This window comes from Podarcis liolepis, assembly GCF_965112155.1.
Source record: "Podarcis liolepis genome assembly, chromosome: 15".
NCBI classification, from domain to species: Eukaryota; Metazoa; Chordata; class Lepidosauria; order Squamata; family Lacertidae; genus Podarcis; species Podarcis liolepis.
The window spans coordinates 14,585,643-14,601,108 of NC_139566.1; the positions used below are offsets into that span (position 1 = coordinate 14,585,643).

At 47.0% G+C, this 15,466-nt stretch overlaps 1 protein-coding gene across 1 annotated transcript; it reads left to right on the forward strand.

Moving 5' to 3' along the window:
• Positions 1 to 12,603: 12,603 nt before the first annotated feature.
• Positions 12,604 to 14,991, forward strand: LOC310694605 (mucosal pentraxin-like). The gene is made up of 2 exons (XM_083477850.1): positions 12,604 to 12,901; positions 13,975 to 14,991. Exons 1-2 carry the CDS (start codon positions 12,712 to 12,714, stop codon positions 14,577 to 14,579), a joined length of 795 nt encoding a protein of 264 aa, XP_083333976.1. The 5' UTR covers positions 12,604 to 12,711; the 3' UTR covers positions 14,580 to 14,991.
• The last annotated feature ends 475 nt before the right edge of the window (positions 14,992 to 15,466 follow it).

The window sequence follows — 15,466 nt, forward strand, 5'->3', positions numbered from 1 at the left end:
GTTTCCAGACCCTTGATCATCCTGGTCACCCCCCTCTGCATATATTCCAGCTTGTCAATATGCTTCTTAAATTGTGATGCTCAGAACTGCGCACAGTACTCCAGGCGGGATCTAACAAAAGGCAGAACAGCATGGTTTTCATGTTTGTGAGAATCAATTCTAGAGATGTAACATGTTCAGAAATGGCCCAGGGGGGATGTTTATCACCATTTACTTCACACACACACATACTGGAAACCTTTGGGAAAGATTGAAATACAGGCAATACTTACCTCCTTATCAAACTAACATTTAGTTTGCTGCTTTTAGAGCATACAGTGGTACCTTGGGTTAAGAACTTAATTCATTCTGGAGGTCTGTTCTTAACCTGAAACTGTTCTTAACCTGAGGTACCACTTTAGCTAACGGGGCCTCCCGCTGCCGTGTGATTTTTGTTCTCATCCTGAGGTAAAGTTCTTACGTTACCTTAGCAGAGTCTGTAACCTGAAGCATCTGTAACCCGAGGTACCACAGTAAAAGGCATCCATTATTATTATTATTATTATTATTATTATTATTATTATTATTATTATTTATACCCCACCCCCGGCCAAAACCGGGCTCAGAGTGGCTAACATCAAATGTATAATGTATAACACATTAAAATAAACACACATTTGGCCATGGAGTTCACTGGGTGATCTTGGGTCAGTCACCAGCTCTCAGCCCAACCTGTCTCGCAGGATTTTTGTAGAGAGCCATATTCCTTAGAGGATAAAAATGTAATAATAAAAACTAAATAAGACCTGTGAGGGCTTTTTCCCCCCCAGCTCACTGGAACTCAGTTCTGGCACCTCTCAGGTGGGCGCCATTGCCGTTATAAGAGAACAAGGGAGGTGTTCATGGTGAGTTCCGGCACCTCAGTTTTTAGGAAAATAGCACTGAGGCCTACTCTGTGTTTTGGAGAGCTTTCTCCCAGGCATAATGTGTCAGCTTTTGGGGAGAGAGGGGACAAGTTCAGCCACAAAGAGGAGCCAAGTGAGAAGGGCAGCAGGTTGAGGATACTTGAGTCTAGTATCTCCAAACTAGAACTCAGGTCCATCATCACAAGAAAGCAACAGGAGTGTAGAGACGGCCTGGACACAGGGAGGGGAAACAGAACAATCGGGAGACCCTGTTCTTTTGCTGAAGGCTCCCCCCCCCCAGTTTGTGGCAATGTTGCGAACAAACCAGAACTCCTCTGAAATACTTTCTATTGTGGCATGGGTGAAATGGAATTTGCCACAATCATAGGTATCCTGAGAATTACTGTTGTTTGATGCATTTTTTGCTCAAAGCAGCCTCCACCCAATTTGGAAATGTTAAGTTGTGGTTAAGGAATAGGGGGAAAGCATGTTTCTTGGAGACTCTGCATACCGAATGGAGAATGTGCACATTGCCTGCAGAATGCACAGAATTGTATTTTTATGTTGTGAGCTTCCCTGTGGTCTTTGGCTGAAGGCTGGTATACAAATAAGGGTGGTAATAAATTAAATTAAATTAAATTAAATTAAATTAAATTAAATTAAATTAAATTTAAAAAATAAAATAATAAAATAAAATAAAATACAAAGGGGTGGAAATAAATAAATAAATAAATAAATAAATAATATGCACATTTCTCAAGACCTGTTGTGGATCATGCATAATAGCTGGGGAGTGTACAGAATCAGAATTCCTCCAAGAGATGCACAGTCCTCAAAGCTTGCTGGGGATTAGGCATACTGACTGGGAAATGTGCACAATTCCCCTCTTTGTTATTGTGCACATTAACCACTCCTGATTGGTCACTGTAGGAAAGTGGAAGGCAGACTAGCTGGACCTTAGATCTGAACTAGGCAGGCTCTCTTCCTGCACTTACGGGCTCACATTAAAGGTTCCAATGGGTTCCTCTGACCAAGGATCTCATCCTTCGATGGCTTGCGTTTCATTTGGACAAAGTAGCTGTGCAAAAACAGTACCTGTCAGAAGTTTGCTTAACTGGATCACAACCCTCTCCATCTTACTCCCCCCCCCTCCTGGACTTGAAAGCAAGGAACAGAGCCAACACTTTGTTCTCAATGCTCACATCGTTATCTCTGAGGTTGAGCATTCCCTTATCAAGAATGAGAACTTGGGTTGCAGTTTCTTCTGTCGCCACCCAATTATATTCCCTTTTAGACATTCATTGAGTTGCTGTGGCTGGGTAGCTCAGTCAGTAGACCACAATACTCTTAGTGTAGTGGGTTCGAGTTCCACGTGGGACAGAAAGACTCCTGCACTGCAGGGGGTTGGACTTGAAGACCCTTGTGGTCCCTTCAGGCTCTATAATTCTATTATTTTCTCCCCATCACTTCTTGGCTTTATGCAAAAATCATAACAGGTAGCATTTTGGGAGACTCCAAAAGTGTTTCCCATGTACAACTATTATTTAAGGTAGGTCAGTTTTATCCCCATATTATAGATAAAGAACTGAGGTTGGAAGGAGCAGGAGTGAGAAAATTCAAAGAGAAGGAAGCTCATACCAAGTTCTTCATCAAGCTGCCTAAGTCATTCAAAATGACCCTGGCTCTAATCCAGGACTGGGGAATCTGTGACCCTCTAACTGTTGTGGGACTTCATCTCCCATCATTCCCAGCCAATCATGGCAAATCGTGATGGGTGATGGAGTCCAACAATGCCTGGAGGGTCACAGATTCCCCATCCCTGATTGAACTCTCCTAACTGCTGTCAGGCTTCAGGGAATCACACCCCCCCCCCGTGACAGTAGATAAGCAGGACAAAGGAAAAGGAGTCTTCTTATCCGTTAGAAACTTTAATAATTACAGTGAGAGAACAAAGAACCCATCTCCCAGAATGGCGGTGCTCCCAATTAAGGATCCCACCCCCTTACGTCCCTATTGATCTACGTCACTTCTACGTCTTGTAATCTGAGCTTGTTCCCTCTGTTTTGTGTGCTTTCTGCTCTGCCACTTTCTGAGCATTTCTTGACCTTGGGGAGAGCAGAGGAATGCTTTCCAGAGACTGTGAATCTGTTAACCCTCTCTCTCCCACTGTTTCTTCTGCTAGCTGTTCCCCATCCAGTATTTCCCAGCTTCTGCCTTCTGAAATATGTCCCTCTGCAAACCACTGTTCCAAATCCTGCTCCTGGGAAGATTCAGGATCTGGAGAGCAGGAGTGGGGGGGGGGGGCTCCCACAATTCCTCCTCTGTGCAGTCCTCCTCAGCACAGTCCCTGAAAACTGCCTTTGCACTCTCGACATTATGACAGAGATCCTTGCAATCAGTCGACTTCCTAGCCTTTCAAAGGTTGTGGAAATGTTTTCTGGCCAGTGTGAGTTGCTGGCATCATCCTTCTCCAGGGCTCCCCTCTCTCCCCCCAGGCTTCCAAGAAGTGAAAGCGTGGAAACGTATGGAATGGGGGCACCTGCCACACTGAGCAGATGCACGTTGATCCATGCGCGCACGTGAACAGCAAGGTGCAGTGCGGCGCCTGGCCTCCCGCTTCCCATATTGCGACAGCTGAGAGGTATTTTGACAAGTTGATAATGCGATGTTCCAGTGCGTCCCTTGCATGACAGTGAGGCAGATGGCGGAGGAATGCAGCAAGGTGGGCCAGCCTTTGCAGCACTACGGACAGCTCCTAGTGACCCACTGGCTGCAATAAAGGCTCAAGCTCAGGGCTATGCGCTGGTCACAAGGCTCAGTTTGAACTTCCCTGTCTATGTGTTGGCTATCTATGGCTTGGTGGGTGACAAGCTCAGCAACTAGGAAGACCTTTTGTTCCTTAATCATCAGCATTCGAGTAGGACTCTCCCAATATACACATGTCAGAATGCCATTTTGCCCAATAAACACATTTGCGCAAAGCCGTTTCTCCTAAAATAATGCCATTTGCGGATGTTATTTTTTGCTAATGTCTGCGTTCATATGCGCACTGTGTTCCTGAGGGAAGTGAGCTTAACATCTCTGGGAAGCTGAGTGATGGGGCTGTCAACATGTTAACTGCTGTCAGAATGGCCCAGCTCCCCTGCTTAGGCAGCAAGCCTCTCTCAGCTTGCATATTCAGGCTCGGAGAGAGAGAAGGCTGACCTCTCCTCTGCAGCGGACGAGAGAAGTTGGGTATCTCAAAGGAACATGCTGTGGCAGGAAAGACTGACATGACAGAAGCATACCCCGTTTCCATCTGTGAAATGCTCCAGAAAGGATGGGCAGACTCAGCCCAGGATCTGAAGGCGGCCCCTCGGCCCTCTCTGTCTGGCCCTTGGGTGTCTCCATAGGCCACACCCCTTTTCTGCCACTAATTGTTACCCTCTGCGTTTTTGCTGGAATGTGTCCTCTGATAATACCTCTTGCTTGCCTGGGCAGAAGTCATGAGAGAGAGAGAGAGAGAGAGAGAGAGAGAGAGAGAGAGAGAGAGAGAATTATCAGTAAAAAATTTACATTCATTAGCTGTGACACCTGCATTGCAGAGGGTTGAACTAAATGACCCTGTGGGGACCCTTCCAGCTGCACAGTTAATTCCCCCCCCCAAAAAAATTATTGATTAAAGAAAATTTAATACGGTCTCTGCAAAACAAATAAATAAAGCATTGAATTTATAGCCTCATTTTACATAATCTCAAAGCATTAATGGTCCATATAGGCTGTCCACAGACATGTTTGTGAAATTGGTGGGAGAAATTTGCTATCTTACATATTAAAAGAATGGGGGGGCGGGTTTCATCAAAGGTGTGTCTCTCTTTATAACACCTTTGGTAACCCTTCTAAGCCCAGTTACTCGCTCTGAAATAGTCAGGTCCCGGAAATTGTTGAACCGTGCCTCGAGGTTGTACCTCAGCTATACTCCAGCTGTACATTTCTATGATTCACTTTCATCTCTGTCCCCACCCACTTGTGGCCCCTGGAATGTTTCCCTGTAGGAAATGCGGCCCTCCGGCTGAAAAGGGCCCTCCTCCCTACAAAGCCTGACTGGCAGGTGAAGATGAGAGAATACTTGGAATTTGCGAAAATGACTGGGAGAACAAGAGGAAGTGTGTGAAGAACGGATAACATTTAAAGAATATCTAAAATAACATTGTGAAAATGCAAATCTCCTGACAGGTCTAGAAGGAACCTTGAATATTAAGGAAAACTATAAATGTAGAAAAAAAATTCTGGATATGTAACAGATATAACAAGAAATGCGTAACGGTTAAAAATATGTAGAAAGCTCAATGAGGTGAATCAGAAGTCAAAAGTGTGTGTGATGTTAGACGATGTGTTGCTAGTTAATGTTTAGCTGTCATTGAGATATTGTCTTTGTTTGTATTGTTATATGTAAATTGTTTTGCAATAAAGTTAATAAAAAAAAAGAAAAAGGCCTCCTCCTGCATTGATGATGTTGCTATATTTGTTATAGCTCTTTATCCTTAGTAATAATTTAAAAAACTCCTTCAAAATAAAGCTTGCCCAACTCTGGTCCAGATTACTTTGGAATCGTATTCTTTAAAGGAGGAATTGAGGTGGCCGCAGCGGGGAGTGAGTACCGCTCAGCCGTTTATCTCGGCAAATGAAGAGAAAGAGGAGAAGGGGGAGAGAAGATTCACTCTCTCGCTGAGGGGGGAAGATAAACGTCATGTCACAGGCTGAGCCGGCGGAGGATTATGGCCAATATCCCCCATGTGTCACTTCCTCTTCCCGGGGACTGAAGCTGCGTTTAATGACAGTTAACTGAAAAGGGCAGGCGACGAGGAAGCCCGAACTGGTGGATGACATGCCTTCCTCTTTTAATAACTTGTCAGCTGCCCTGTCGGCCGTGAAATAGCAAATGGTTATGAGATGTGCCAGCAATCAAACCGGGGAGCAGGGAGAGGAGGAGAAACTTCGGCAACAGAGAATCGGTGGGTTGGTGGGTGGCTGGTAGGGACAGAATTGTCAAAGCCAGGGAAGAGATTTGGCTGCACTGGATTTATTTCTCTATCCGCCTCATTGTTGCCATCCCATAATCACCAGGAACAGACAAATCAGTCAATTCCGGTTTCTCCCCGGCGACGTTTACACAGTAGATTTAAAGCACTGTGAAGACACTTTAAAAACCGCCATGGCTTCCCCACCCCCCCAAAAAAAAGAATTCTGGGAAGTGTAGTTCGTTGAGGATGCTGAGAGTCATTACGAGGTCACTATTGCCCTCCCAGCACTTGGAATTGTAACTCGGGGGGGGGCAATAGGGGTCTCCCCTCGGCACTATTGACAAACTATAGCTCCCAGAATCCTTTGGGCACTATTGACAAACTATAGCTCCCAGAATCCTTTGGGGAAAGCCGTGAGTGTTATAAGTACAGTGGTACCTCAGGTTACAGACGCTTCAGGTTACAGACTCTGCTAACCCAGAAATAGTACCTCGGGTTAAGAACTTTGCTTCAGGATGAGAACAGAAATTGTGCAGCGGCGGCGTGGCGGCAGCGGGAGGCCCCATTAGATAAAGTGGTGCTTCAGGTTAAGAACAGTTTCAGGTTAAGAACGGACCTCCGTAACACGGACCTCCGGAACGAATTAAGTTCTTAAGCTGAGGTACCACTGTAGTGTGCTGCTTTAAATGTCTGGTGTAAATGTGGTCCCGGTTTCTTATTTTGCCAATCTTCAGCTCGGTTCTCCACATTTCCAGATCAGCTTGACCCATAATAATAATAACAATCCATTATGAAAATTCAGCATTTTGGTGCTAATTTCTTCACATACGTGCAATTCTGTATGAAATTTTTCCTCATACACACATTTTTCTGAGAGCAGCCTTCCTTAATATTGCTGCACGCTGTCCCAATCTCTGAGCGGTGTGAGATTCCAGGCTTTCCAGGCACTTGCTGAGGGTTCATTTGGAAATGAGGTTGTGGTATCTTTAGGATATATGGTGTTTTTACACATATATACAACCTGAGCCTACGATGGAGGGGCTCACAGCATTCAGCCCCCCAAGCGGTTCTCGCTTCTGCCATAGCCACAGCCCTGGATTCAAACAGGCACCAGCCATGGCACCCACTCTCTGCAGCTTGCTGACTTTCACAGCCTGCAACCATCCCCCCAGGCCACATCATCCCCAACTGCAGTCCTAAACCCCCCACTCTGCTTTGTTTCTGCTAACTATCTCAGAGCTCAGGAAGGTGCCCCACACCTCTGCTGCCTGAGTCTTGCATTTGTTAATGAGCTTCCCCTTTGTTATCCTTTAATGGCCCATCTCCCAGGCGATCGCCTAAGGAAGCTGGCCTGACTTATATCTTAATCCTTGCTGGATCCAGGGGTTCAGGAGGCTTGATTAAATTCGAAACCTTTACTAGATCCAGGATTTTAGGGGAGTTCTCGCGCCCCTAAACTTATAACAATATAATGACATGATCCAGAATGCTCACCTTCTGGTATTCCCTTACTTGCCTGGACAGAGAGGGTGTGTGTGTGTGTGTGTGTACCTCTGAATTATGTGCAGCTTGGATGCAGCACAGCGTACAAAAGCAAGACTCAGGTATGTTACTCCGCCCACTTTTTACCTCTGGCCACACACCCCACCAGCACATGGCCCCCAATTGGTTGCCCTTGCAGAAGGGTGCCTCCTCTATCCTGGCTGAGAAAAGGCTTCTCTGCCCCTGCACTCTAATGGAAATGAACCTTCTCCGTTTTCCATGGGGTGGCAATGAACACTTCTCAGCCTATTCTTCCCCAGCTGATCTTTCTGCTGTGTTTACGATGGCCCCGTAATTTGCAATTCATCTCCCAGAGAGGGTCTCGCGATGATGCAAGCCCTGCTCTTCTCTAACAAGCTCATGAGCTACTTGGAAAACGCAGCCACACAACCCGAGGGCATTTCTCCCCACAGCGGAGACCCCCACCCCCCATGCAAGCACATTCTACCAGTGAGCCCCATCCCTTCGCCAAGGGAACTCTCATTACAGCTCTCCAATCCATCCCCTCCTGTCACCGAGGCGATTAAAGCTCCCCAAGAGAGCATTGATGGGCAATGGGAGCCATACGCTCCCCCCCTGCTTCCAAATTACGGAGGAAAGTTAATAACTTTGGAGACGTTCCCCAGGCTATTAGTGGGGGAGGGGGGGTCGGAGGAAATGTAGAGCCTTAAATCAAGCAGCAGAGGGCTCTAAACAGCCCTCATTTATTCCGATTAGGAGGATGGCATCCCAGGCCTCGTCTGGAAGATGCACGCGTGCAGAGGGGCTTGGGGCGAAAATTGCTGTTGTTCTCTGCAAAAGGAAAGAGGAGTACAGTGGTACCTCAGGTTAAGTACTTAATTTGTTCCGGAGGTCCGTTCTTAACCTGAAACTGTTCTTAACCTGAAGCACCACTTTAGCTAATGGGGCTTCCCGCTGCAGCCGCGCCGCCAGAGCACGATTTCTGTTCTCATCCTGAAGCAAAGTTCTTAACCTGAGGTAATATTTCTGGGTTAGCAGAGTATGTAACCTGAAGCGTATGTAACCTGAAGCGTATGTAACCCGAGGTACCACTGTAATGAGAGGAGTTGAAACTGTGCATGAGCTCTGGCCAACTCATAGGTAGGCCAGGCCCCATCTGCACTGTACTTTTAAAACAGTATCAGAACACTTTAAACAGTCATGGCTCAGCCAATTGTTGCTCTGTGGGGGGAAATAGGGGCCTCCTCTTTGCACCAGGGCCGGCGCATCCATGAGGTAGACTGAGGCACCTGCCTCAGGCGGCAGAATCCAAAGGCCGCTTCCACAGGCGTGCTCCCTGGGCACACACCCTGTCGTCAGAGAAGCAAGGAGAAGTGGCAGCTTCCAGTGAGGTCTCACACAAGAGCCCCACAAAATCACGTGGAGGCCTGCAGAGGCCTTGCACAATTGCACCAGAACCCAAGTGAGCCCAGTAAGCGAAGCTTAAATGGGGGGATGGGGAGCAGGGGGCAGGCAGCACTTATGCAGGTCAGCTACTTCCCATTTTGCCTCGAAACAGGGCCACCTCTGCCCTGCACCCTTAACAAACTACAACTCCCAGGATTCTTTCAGGGAAGCCATGATTGTTCAAAGTGGAACAATCATATACATATACAGTCGTACCTTGGTTGCTGAACGCCTTGGAACTCGTATGTTTCGAAAAGCAGAAGTGGGTTTTCCGGTTTTTGAACGATTTCCAGAAGCTGAACATCCAGCATGGCTTCCGCGGCTTCTGATTGGTTGCAGGATGCTCCTGCAGCCAATCAGAATCCATGTCTTGGTTTTCAAAGGTTCCGGAAGTTGAATGGACTCCCGGAATGCATTCTGTTCGAGAATCAAAGTACGACTGTAGTGCAGATGGGTCCCAGGCTGAGCTGCAGCCTTATTTAAAGCTCAGCCCATGATAACTGGTACAGAAGCAACATCCCAAACTTGCTCTAGTTTCAGATGGGTTTGCCTTTCAATGTGAACTGGGACAAATTCCTCCCCACCCCACACCCTTCCATCCCTGGTCACAAGCAGGTGATAGTGTTTCTGTTTCCATCTGTGAAATGCTGGAGCAAATTCATTTAGCCATCTCATCCCCTTTGAGGAGGTGGAGAAATCTGAGATGGTCAGCTTTCTGGATCATCCCTTCCTCTTTTTGGCCGTGATGTGGGTGAATCACACACACCACCACTACCCCAAGACAGCAGGCAGGCTGCCTCAGCACAGCAGTGGAGTGTGTGACCCTGCAGCTCTTGCAAGAAAGAAGGAAGGCAAGCTGAATTCTGTGGTGTTCCCCCCCCCCCGCCAACACACACACAAAACATCTCTGCGTCTGGGCAAAAATAGCTTCCTTGAACAGCTGGAGACATCCAAGAACATCAGATCAGCCCTTCTCGGTGGCCAGAACCCTGGGAAGTCCACAAATAGGACTGGATACAACAGCAACTCTCTCCACTTGTGATTCGCAGAGACTGGTATTCAAAGGCACATCTCTGCCTCTAACAGCGGAGTTAGAGCTTCCCTATCATGGCTAGTGGCCACTGATAACCTGAATCCATCACCTTCTAAAGTCATCTCATTGCCAGGACAACATTGTTTCCTGATGATGCTCTCAGCTCTGTTGTTCTGTTGGGCCAGGGATGGGGAACTTCAGATACAGGAGCTAAATACAGCCCTGCCAGGAGCGGGAGTCAGGAGCTGGTCAGCAATAAAACCAAAACAGTGCAGGCCTAGTGGTCACAGCAGCCCTTCCCCGTAGGCCTTGCCCCTATGAGGCTGTTGCGAGGGTGGAAGGTCTCTGCCTTCCCACTGCTCTCTAAGGCTGCTCCTTCCCCACGTCCTTCTCAAGCAACCTGAGAATTCTTCGCCTGGTCTATATCTGCTCCGCTTTCTTCATACCTCTATGGCAGACATGTTCAACCGGTCAACCACGATCAATCAGTAGATCCCTTGGTGCTCCTGGTAGATCACGGTCGATCGCAGGACCCTGTTGGGAATCTGAATATGTGCAGCTACTCACACAGAGTCAATTAAGGTTTGGCAGACAGCCAAAAGGTCATGTGAAGGAGTAAGTCTGCCTGGTGATACAGAGGCATGGAGACAGCTCCCTGATTGGTCAAGCTCTCTCAAGGGAGTGATAAATGGCCTACTAACTGTTAGTTCAGTGGTTCAGTGTGTCAGTGTAGGAGTTGGAGGTTGAGAGAGTTGTGAGTCGTGTCAGAGAGAGCAAGTCAAAGATCCATGTTCTGTTCCTGTAAATAGTCCACTGTATATGATAAACATCTAACCACAAGTTCCTGGTTCCTGCTTCACCCATCCTGTCTGCAGCCAAGTTGCCAATTGCTTTTGTGAACTCTGCGTTTACTCTGCTAGGTCTGGCTATGGTCCTGCAACTAGTCAGGAAGTTGCGAAACACCAATACGTTTTGCCAATAGACCCTTATCGTTCATGGGGTTAAAATCACGGGGGAATGAATGTTTCTGACCCCCCTACCCCCTCTCTCTGTTCCTCCTTAAAGTGGTCGTGCATTTGGCATTTGTTGATGTCAGTTGTGGCATTTCGCCCCAAAAAGTTCAACAACTCTGATCAGTCCTCCCCCAAAAAAGCTCAACCACTCTGGCTCCTCCTCCCTCTAATGTCAATGGGTAGTCTGCTCCCTCTGACCACTCATCTTTGTCCCACCACCAACTCCCCAGCTCTGAGCCTTCTCCCCCTGGGTGTTCCCTAGCTGGTGCCTCCCGCTGGTTCTCTGTGCCCAGCCAACCCATGACAGCATCGCTCTCTGGCTCTCTTGGGTGTTTCTGCCTGGCTGGACTTTGTCCTTGAACTCTTAGAACGCCACTTGCTGATCTGGAGGGGGAAATCTTTAGCCTATTGTACACAAAAAAACCCCCACAAAATTTGCAATTGTTTCTCTGCCCACTTTTGCCCTGCCCATCAAGGACTTGCAGATTCCGAAAGGGGGGGGTGCAGAAAAGAAGGGATCCCCTGGGATGAAAAACATCTCCCAGCCCTTTGTGACCCCGAAACAGTAGCTGCTGCCCTCAGCTCTCGAGTTCAGTTGGGTCTTTCAGGGCCCTAGCATGGTGGTTGTGGAACTAACTCTGTGCAGAGGATAAAGTGGCTGCCTTTTCCTTATTAACTTAATTCCTCACTTAATTTCTCCCTTTTCTACTTTACCTTGACAAGGTTCCCCAAAGCTGGGAGGGAGCAAGTTACAATCAAGGAGACCCATTAAAACATCCAATTAAAACCACTAATCAAAAGCCAATCAAAGCCAGGGAGAACAGGTTGATAGCATCAGCAATTAGCCAGCCCCTGCAAAAGCTTTGCAAAATTAATATCGCCAGCCTCCTAAAAGCCTGGAAAGAGAAACAGCTTGGTGTGCTTCTGTGGGCTAGGTTTACTATGGCTAAGGGGACACTTCGCTCCCACTAGATCATAGAATGGGGTGTTTTCAAACTATCATAGAACTGTAGAGTGGGAAGGCAGACCCTCCAAGTGCCCCTATTTTCCAGGGACAGTCCTGGATTTACAGAAGCCGTCCTGGTTTCTTATTTGAGCCCAGAATGTCCCACTTTTCCTTAGGACATCCCTATATTCACTGGAGAAATGTTGGAAGGTATGGAGTTATCCGACTTCTGAGCCAAGGAGATAAGTAACTATACAACCTTTAGAAGACATCTAAAGGCAGCCCTGTATGGGGAAGGTTTTTTTAAATGTTTAAAGCTTTATTTTGTTTCTATATATGTTGGAAGCCACCCAGAGTGACTGGGGCAATTCAGTCAGATGGGTGGTGGAAGAAGAAGAAGAGGCCATCCCTATTTTCATAACGTTGGAGGGTATATACCATATTGGCCCAAATATTGGGTGGGGTGTAAATAATAAAATTGTTGTTGTTGTTGAATAGATCATCCCTATTATCATAGGAGGAATGCAACCTGGATATCCAAATTGGTTAGAGTGTGGTGCTGATGATGCCAAGGTTGCAGGTTCGATCCCTGTATGGGACAGTTGCATATGCCTGCATTGCAGGGGGTTGGAGTAGATGATCCCCAGGGTCCCTTCCAACTCTACAATTCAATGGTTTTATGAAACGTTGGAGGGTTATGCTAGATGGGTCACCTTTGGCCTGATCCAGCAGCTGAGCTCTTTCTTACCTCCTTAAGGAGTCAAGCAGCCGCCTGCCTCTCTCCTGCAGCTTCTGGAAGCTGAGAAGGGGTTGCTCAATTGCAGACTCAGCCTTTGGCGGGCTGTTTTCTTCCGCCTGTCTCAGTGCAGGGATAAATTTAGACATGGCCCTCAAAGTTTCTGTGATTTGCAGACGGTCACTGATGATTGCAGAGGCTGCAGCTTCTCCCTCCCGCGATCAGGTTCCGCTTGCACTTTTTCTAAAATCCCATTTTTGGATAGCCCTGAAGATGGACTCCCGCTGGATCTGTCTCCTCATCCTTGCAGGTTTGTCAGAGGCTGTTGCCCAGGAAGGTTAGTAGCTTATTCAGCTTATCCTTTGTGGTCATCTTATGACATCTCCTTCTGACAATTAAAATTATGATGAAGATAGGCTTGTGGCCAACGTTAGTCCTACTCAGAGTAGACCCACTGAAATTAATGGACCAAAGCTAGTCATGTCCATAAATGGCTTTACTTTGAGTATGATGATGATGATGATGATAGTAGTAGTAGTAGTAGTAATGAAACCATTGCAATTGTGGCCATTTTCATGAATAATATTGTGATACTAATTATTATAATTGTGACAGCTTTATTATGTCTGTTTTTAAAATTTGCTTTTTATTGGTATTTTTCATATCCATTATATATATATATATATAAATCTTGTTAAGCAAATGCCATGAATCAATGGGGGGAAGCGGCAGATACACACAATATGACTACAACAGACTCCAAAGACTGCTCAGATTTTTTGTTTATCTGTTCAGCTGAGAAAGGATTACCTGGTAAGGTTTTGGGCTCTCCTTCGTTGGAGGTGGGGTGATCACCTTTCAAGGGTTCTTTAGCTGTGGTTCCTGCATTGTAGGTTGTTGAACTAGATCACCTTCAGGGTCCCTTCCAATTCTATGATTCTATGTTTGTTTGTGCCACATATCGGCCTGAACGCTTCACCTTAAATCACAGCTCACCAGGAGCCACAATTGGATTTGTAATCATGTGTGGAGAACCTGGTAAAATCTTCTAGGTAGTGGGACCCTCCCTGTGGAACGCCCTCCCATCGGATGTCAAGGAGATAAACAACTATATGACATTCAGAAGACGTCTGAAGGCAGCCCTGTTTAGGGGAAATGTTTGATGTTTTACTGTGTTTTTATATTCTGTGGGAAGCTGCCTAGAGTGGCTGGGGCAAATCAGTCAGATGGATGGCATTATTATTATTATTATTATTATTATTATTATTATTATTATTATACTTCCTTCATGCATTGGAACCCACCCCTTTCAATGATGCTGCTGCTGGGGAAAGCTCAGGAGCCTTGTCAGGGAGGAAATGGTCCCAACCTTTCTTCCCTACGTCTCTCTCTTTCCTTGTCTCCTCACAGATCTAACCAGAAAAGTCTTTGTCTTCCGCACGGAGCCTAGTGAGGCCTACATCATCCTCAAGCCTCTGCCCAAGGAGCCGTTGCAGAACCTCACCGTCTGCCTGAGGTCCTACACGGACTTGACTCGGCCCTATGGCCTCTTTTCCTACGCCACTGAGTCTGAGGACAACGAAATCCTGATCTTCAAGCCCAAGCGGGGAGAATACCGGGTGTACATCGGTGGAGAGTACCTGTCCTTCAAAGTCCCAGAGGACACCCTAGACTGGGAGCATGTCTGTTTTGGGTGGGAATCGGCCACCGGCATCGCCGAGTTCTGGATGAACGGCAAGCCTTGGCCACGCAAAGGCTTGAAGAAAGGCTACGTGGTTGGCTCCGGGGCCTTCATCCTGTTGGGCCAAGAGCAAGACCGCTTTGGGGGCACCTATGACTCCTACAACTCCTTCTCTGGAGAACTGACGGATGTCTACATGTGGGATTTCCTCCTGTCTCCTCACAAGATGCGGTCGGCCTACCAGGATCTTCAGCTGCCCCGATGCGCTCTGGGCTGGAAGAACCTGCACTATGAAATCAAGGGAGACGTGGTGGTGAAGGGCAGGCTGAGGTAAAGGAAATGAAGGAAATCCAGCCTCCCAAGCAGAGTAATCAGCCTTTTCTGTCCCAAATTCTAACTCACCTGGCCACCGAGCTGTTGTGTGGCACACTGAGCATTTTGGAAAACAAAAACAAAAACCAAGCTGTGAACTTCCACTCATCCACTTGGTTTATTGCAGCTTCCCCCTCCTGGTCACCTGGAAACACATCTCGCTCGCCAAAGGCGACCAGGCAAGCGTGTGTTTACAAATCTGCTCTCGGTGCCATCCACATGATGATTTGCCGGATGACGTTTTGCCGCTGAGGTGTTCTGCTGCTGCTTTGCTGGGTCTGTTCTGGATTTGGTGTGGTTCTAACGGAAATGTAATGTTCTCTCCCACCTCCTTTCCGAGACATTTTCGTTTAATAAACCAATATAAAATGAGATTCCTTGTCTGGGTAGGGTCTCCTGAACAAACGAAAACATATTTTTTTTAGCAGACATCGAAAACAGTGCAACCGAGGTGCCTGCCTGATATGGCATGGAGTGTTCCAGGGAAGTTTATTTATTTAAAATGTTTGTGGATTGCCATAAAATTAAATAAAAGAATCCTAAAAGGCAGAAACACTATATAGACGGTGCCGCAAGTAAATTCTAATTGAAGAGGAGGGCTTTGCAAACCAGTAAGGCCTTAGAGTCAATTCAGAAGCCGGCGATGATTGGTCATTACGTGTTTGGGGAGCTAGGGACCTATAGTCCTCCAGGTTTTGCTGGACTTTAACTCCCATCAGCCCCAGCCAGCAGGACTAATGGTCAGAGGTGATGGGAGTTGAAGACCAGCAACATTTGGGAAGACTACAGGTGCCCCACCAATCTGATGCATTTTAAGCAGAAGGTTATTCCAAGTGTGTGTTTGCCGGA

Coding starts and splice junctions, on each gene's coding strand:
- LOC310694605 (XM_083477850.1), top strand. CDS start 12,712: ATGGCCCTCAAAGTTTCTGTGATTTGCAGACGGTCACTGATGATTGCA. Junction 12,902..13,974: donor AGAGGCTGTTGCCCAGGAAG/GTTAGTAGCTTA, acceptor GTCTCCTCACAG/ATCTAACCAGAAAAGTCTTT.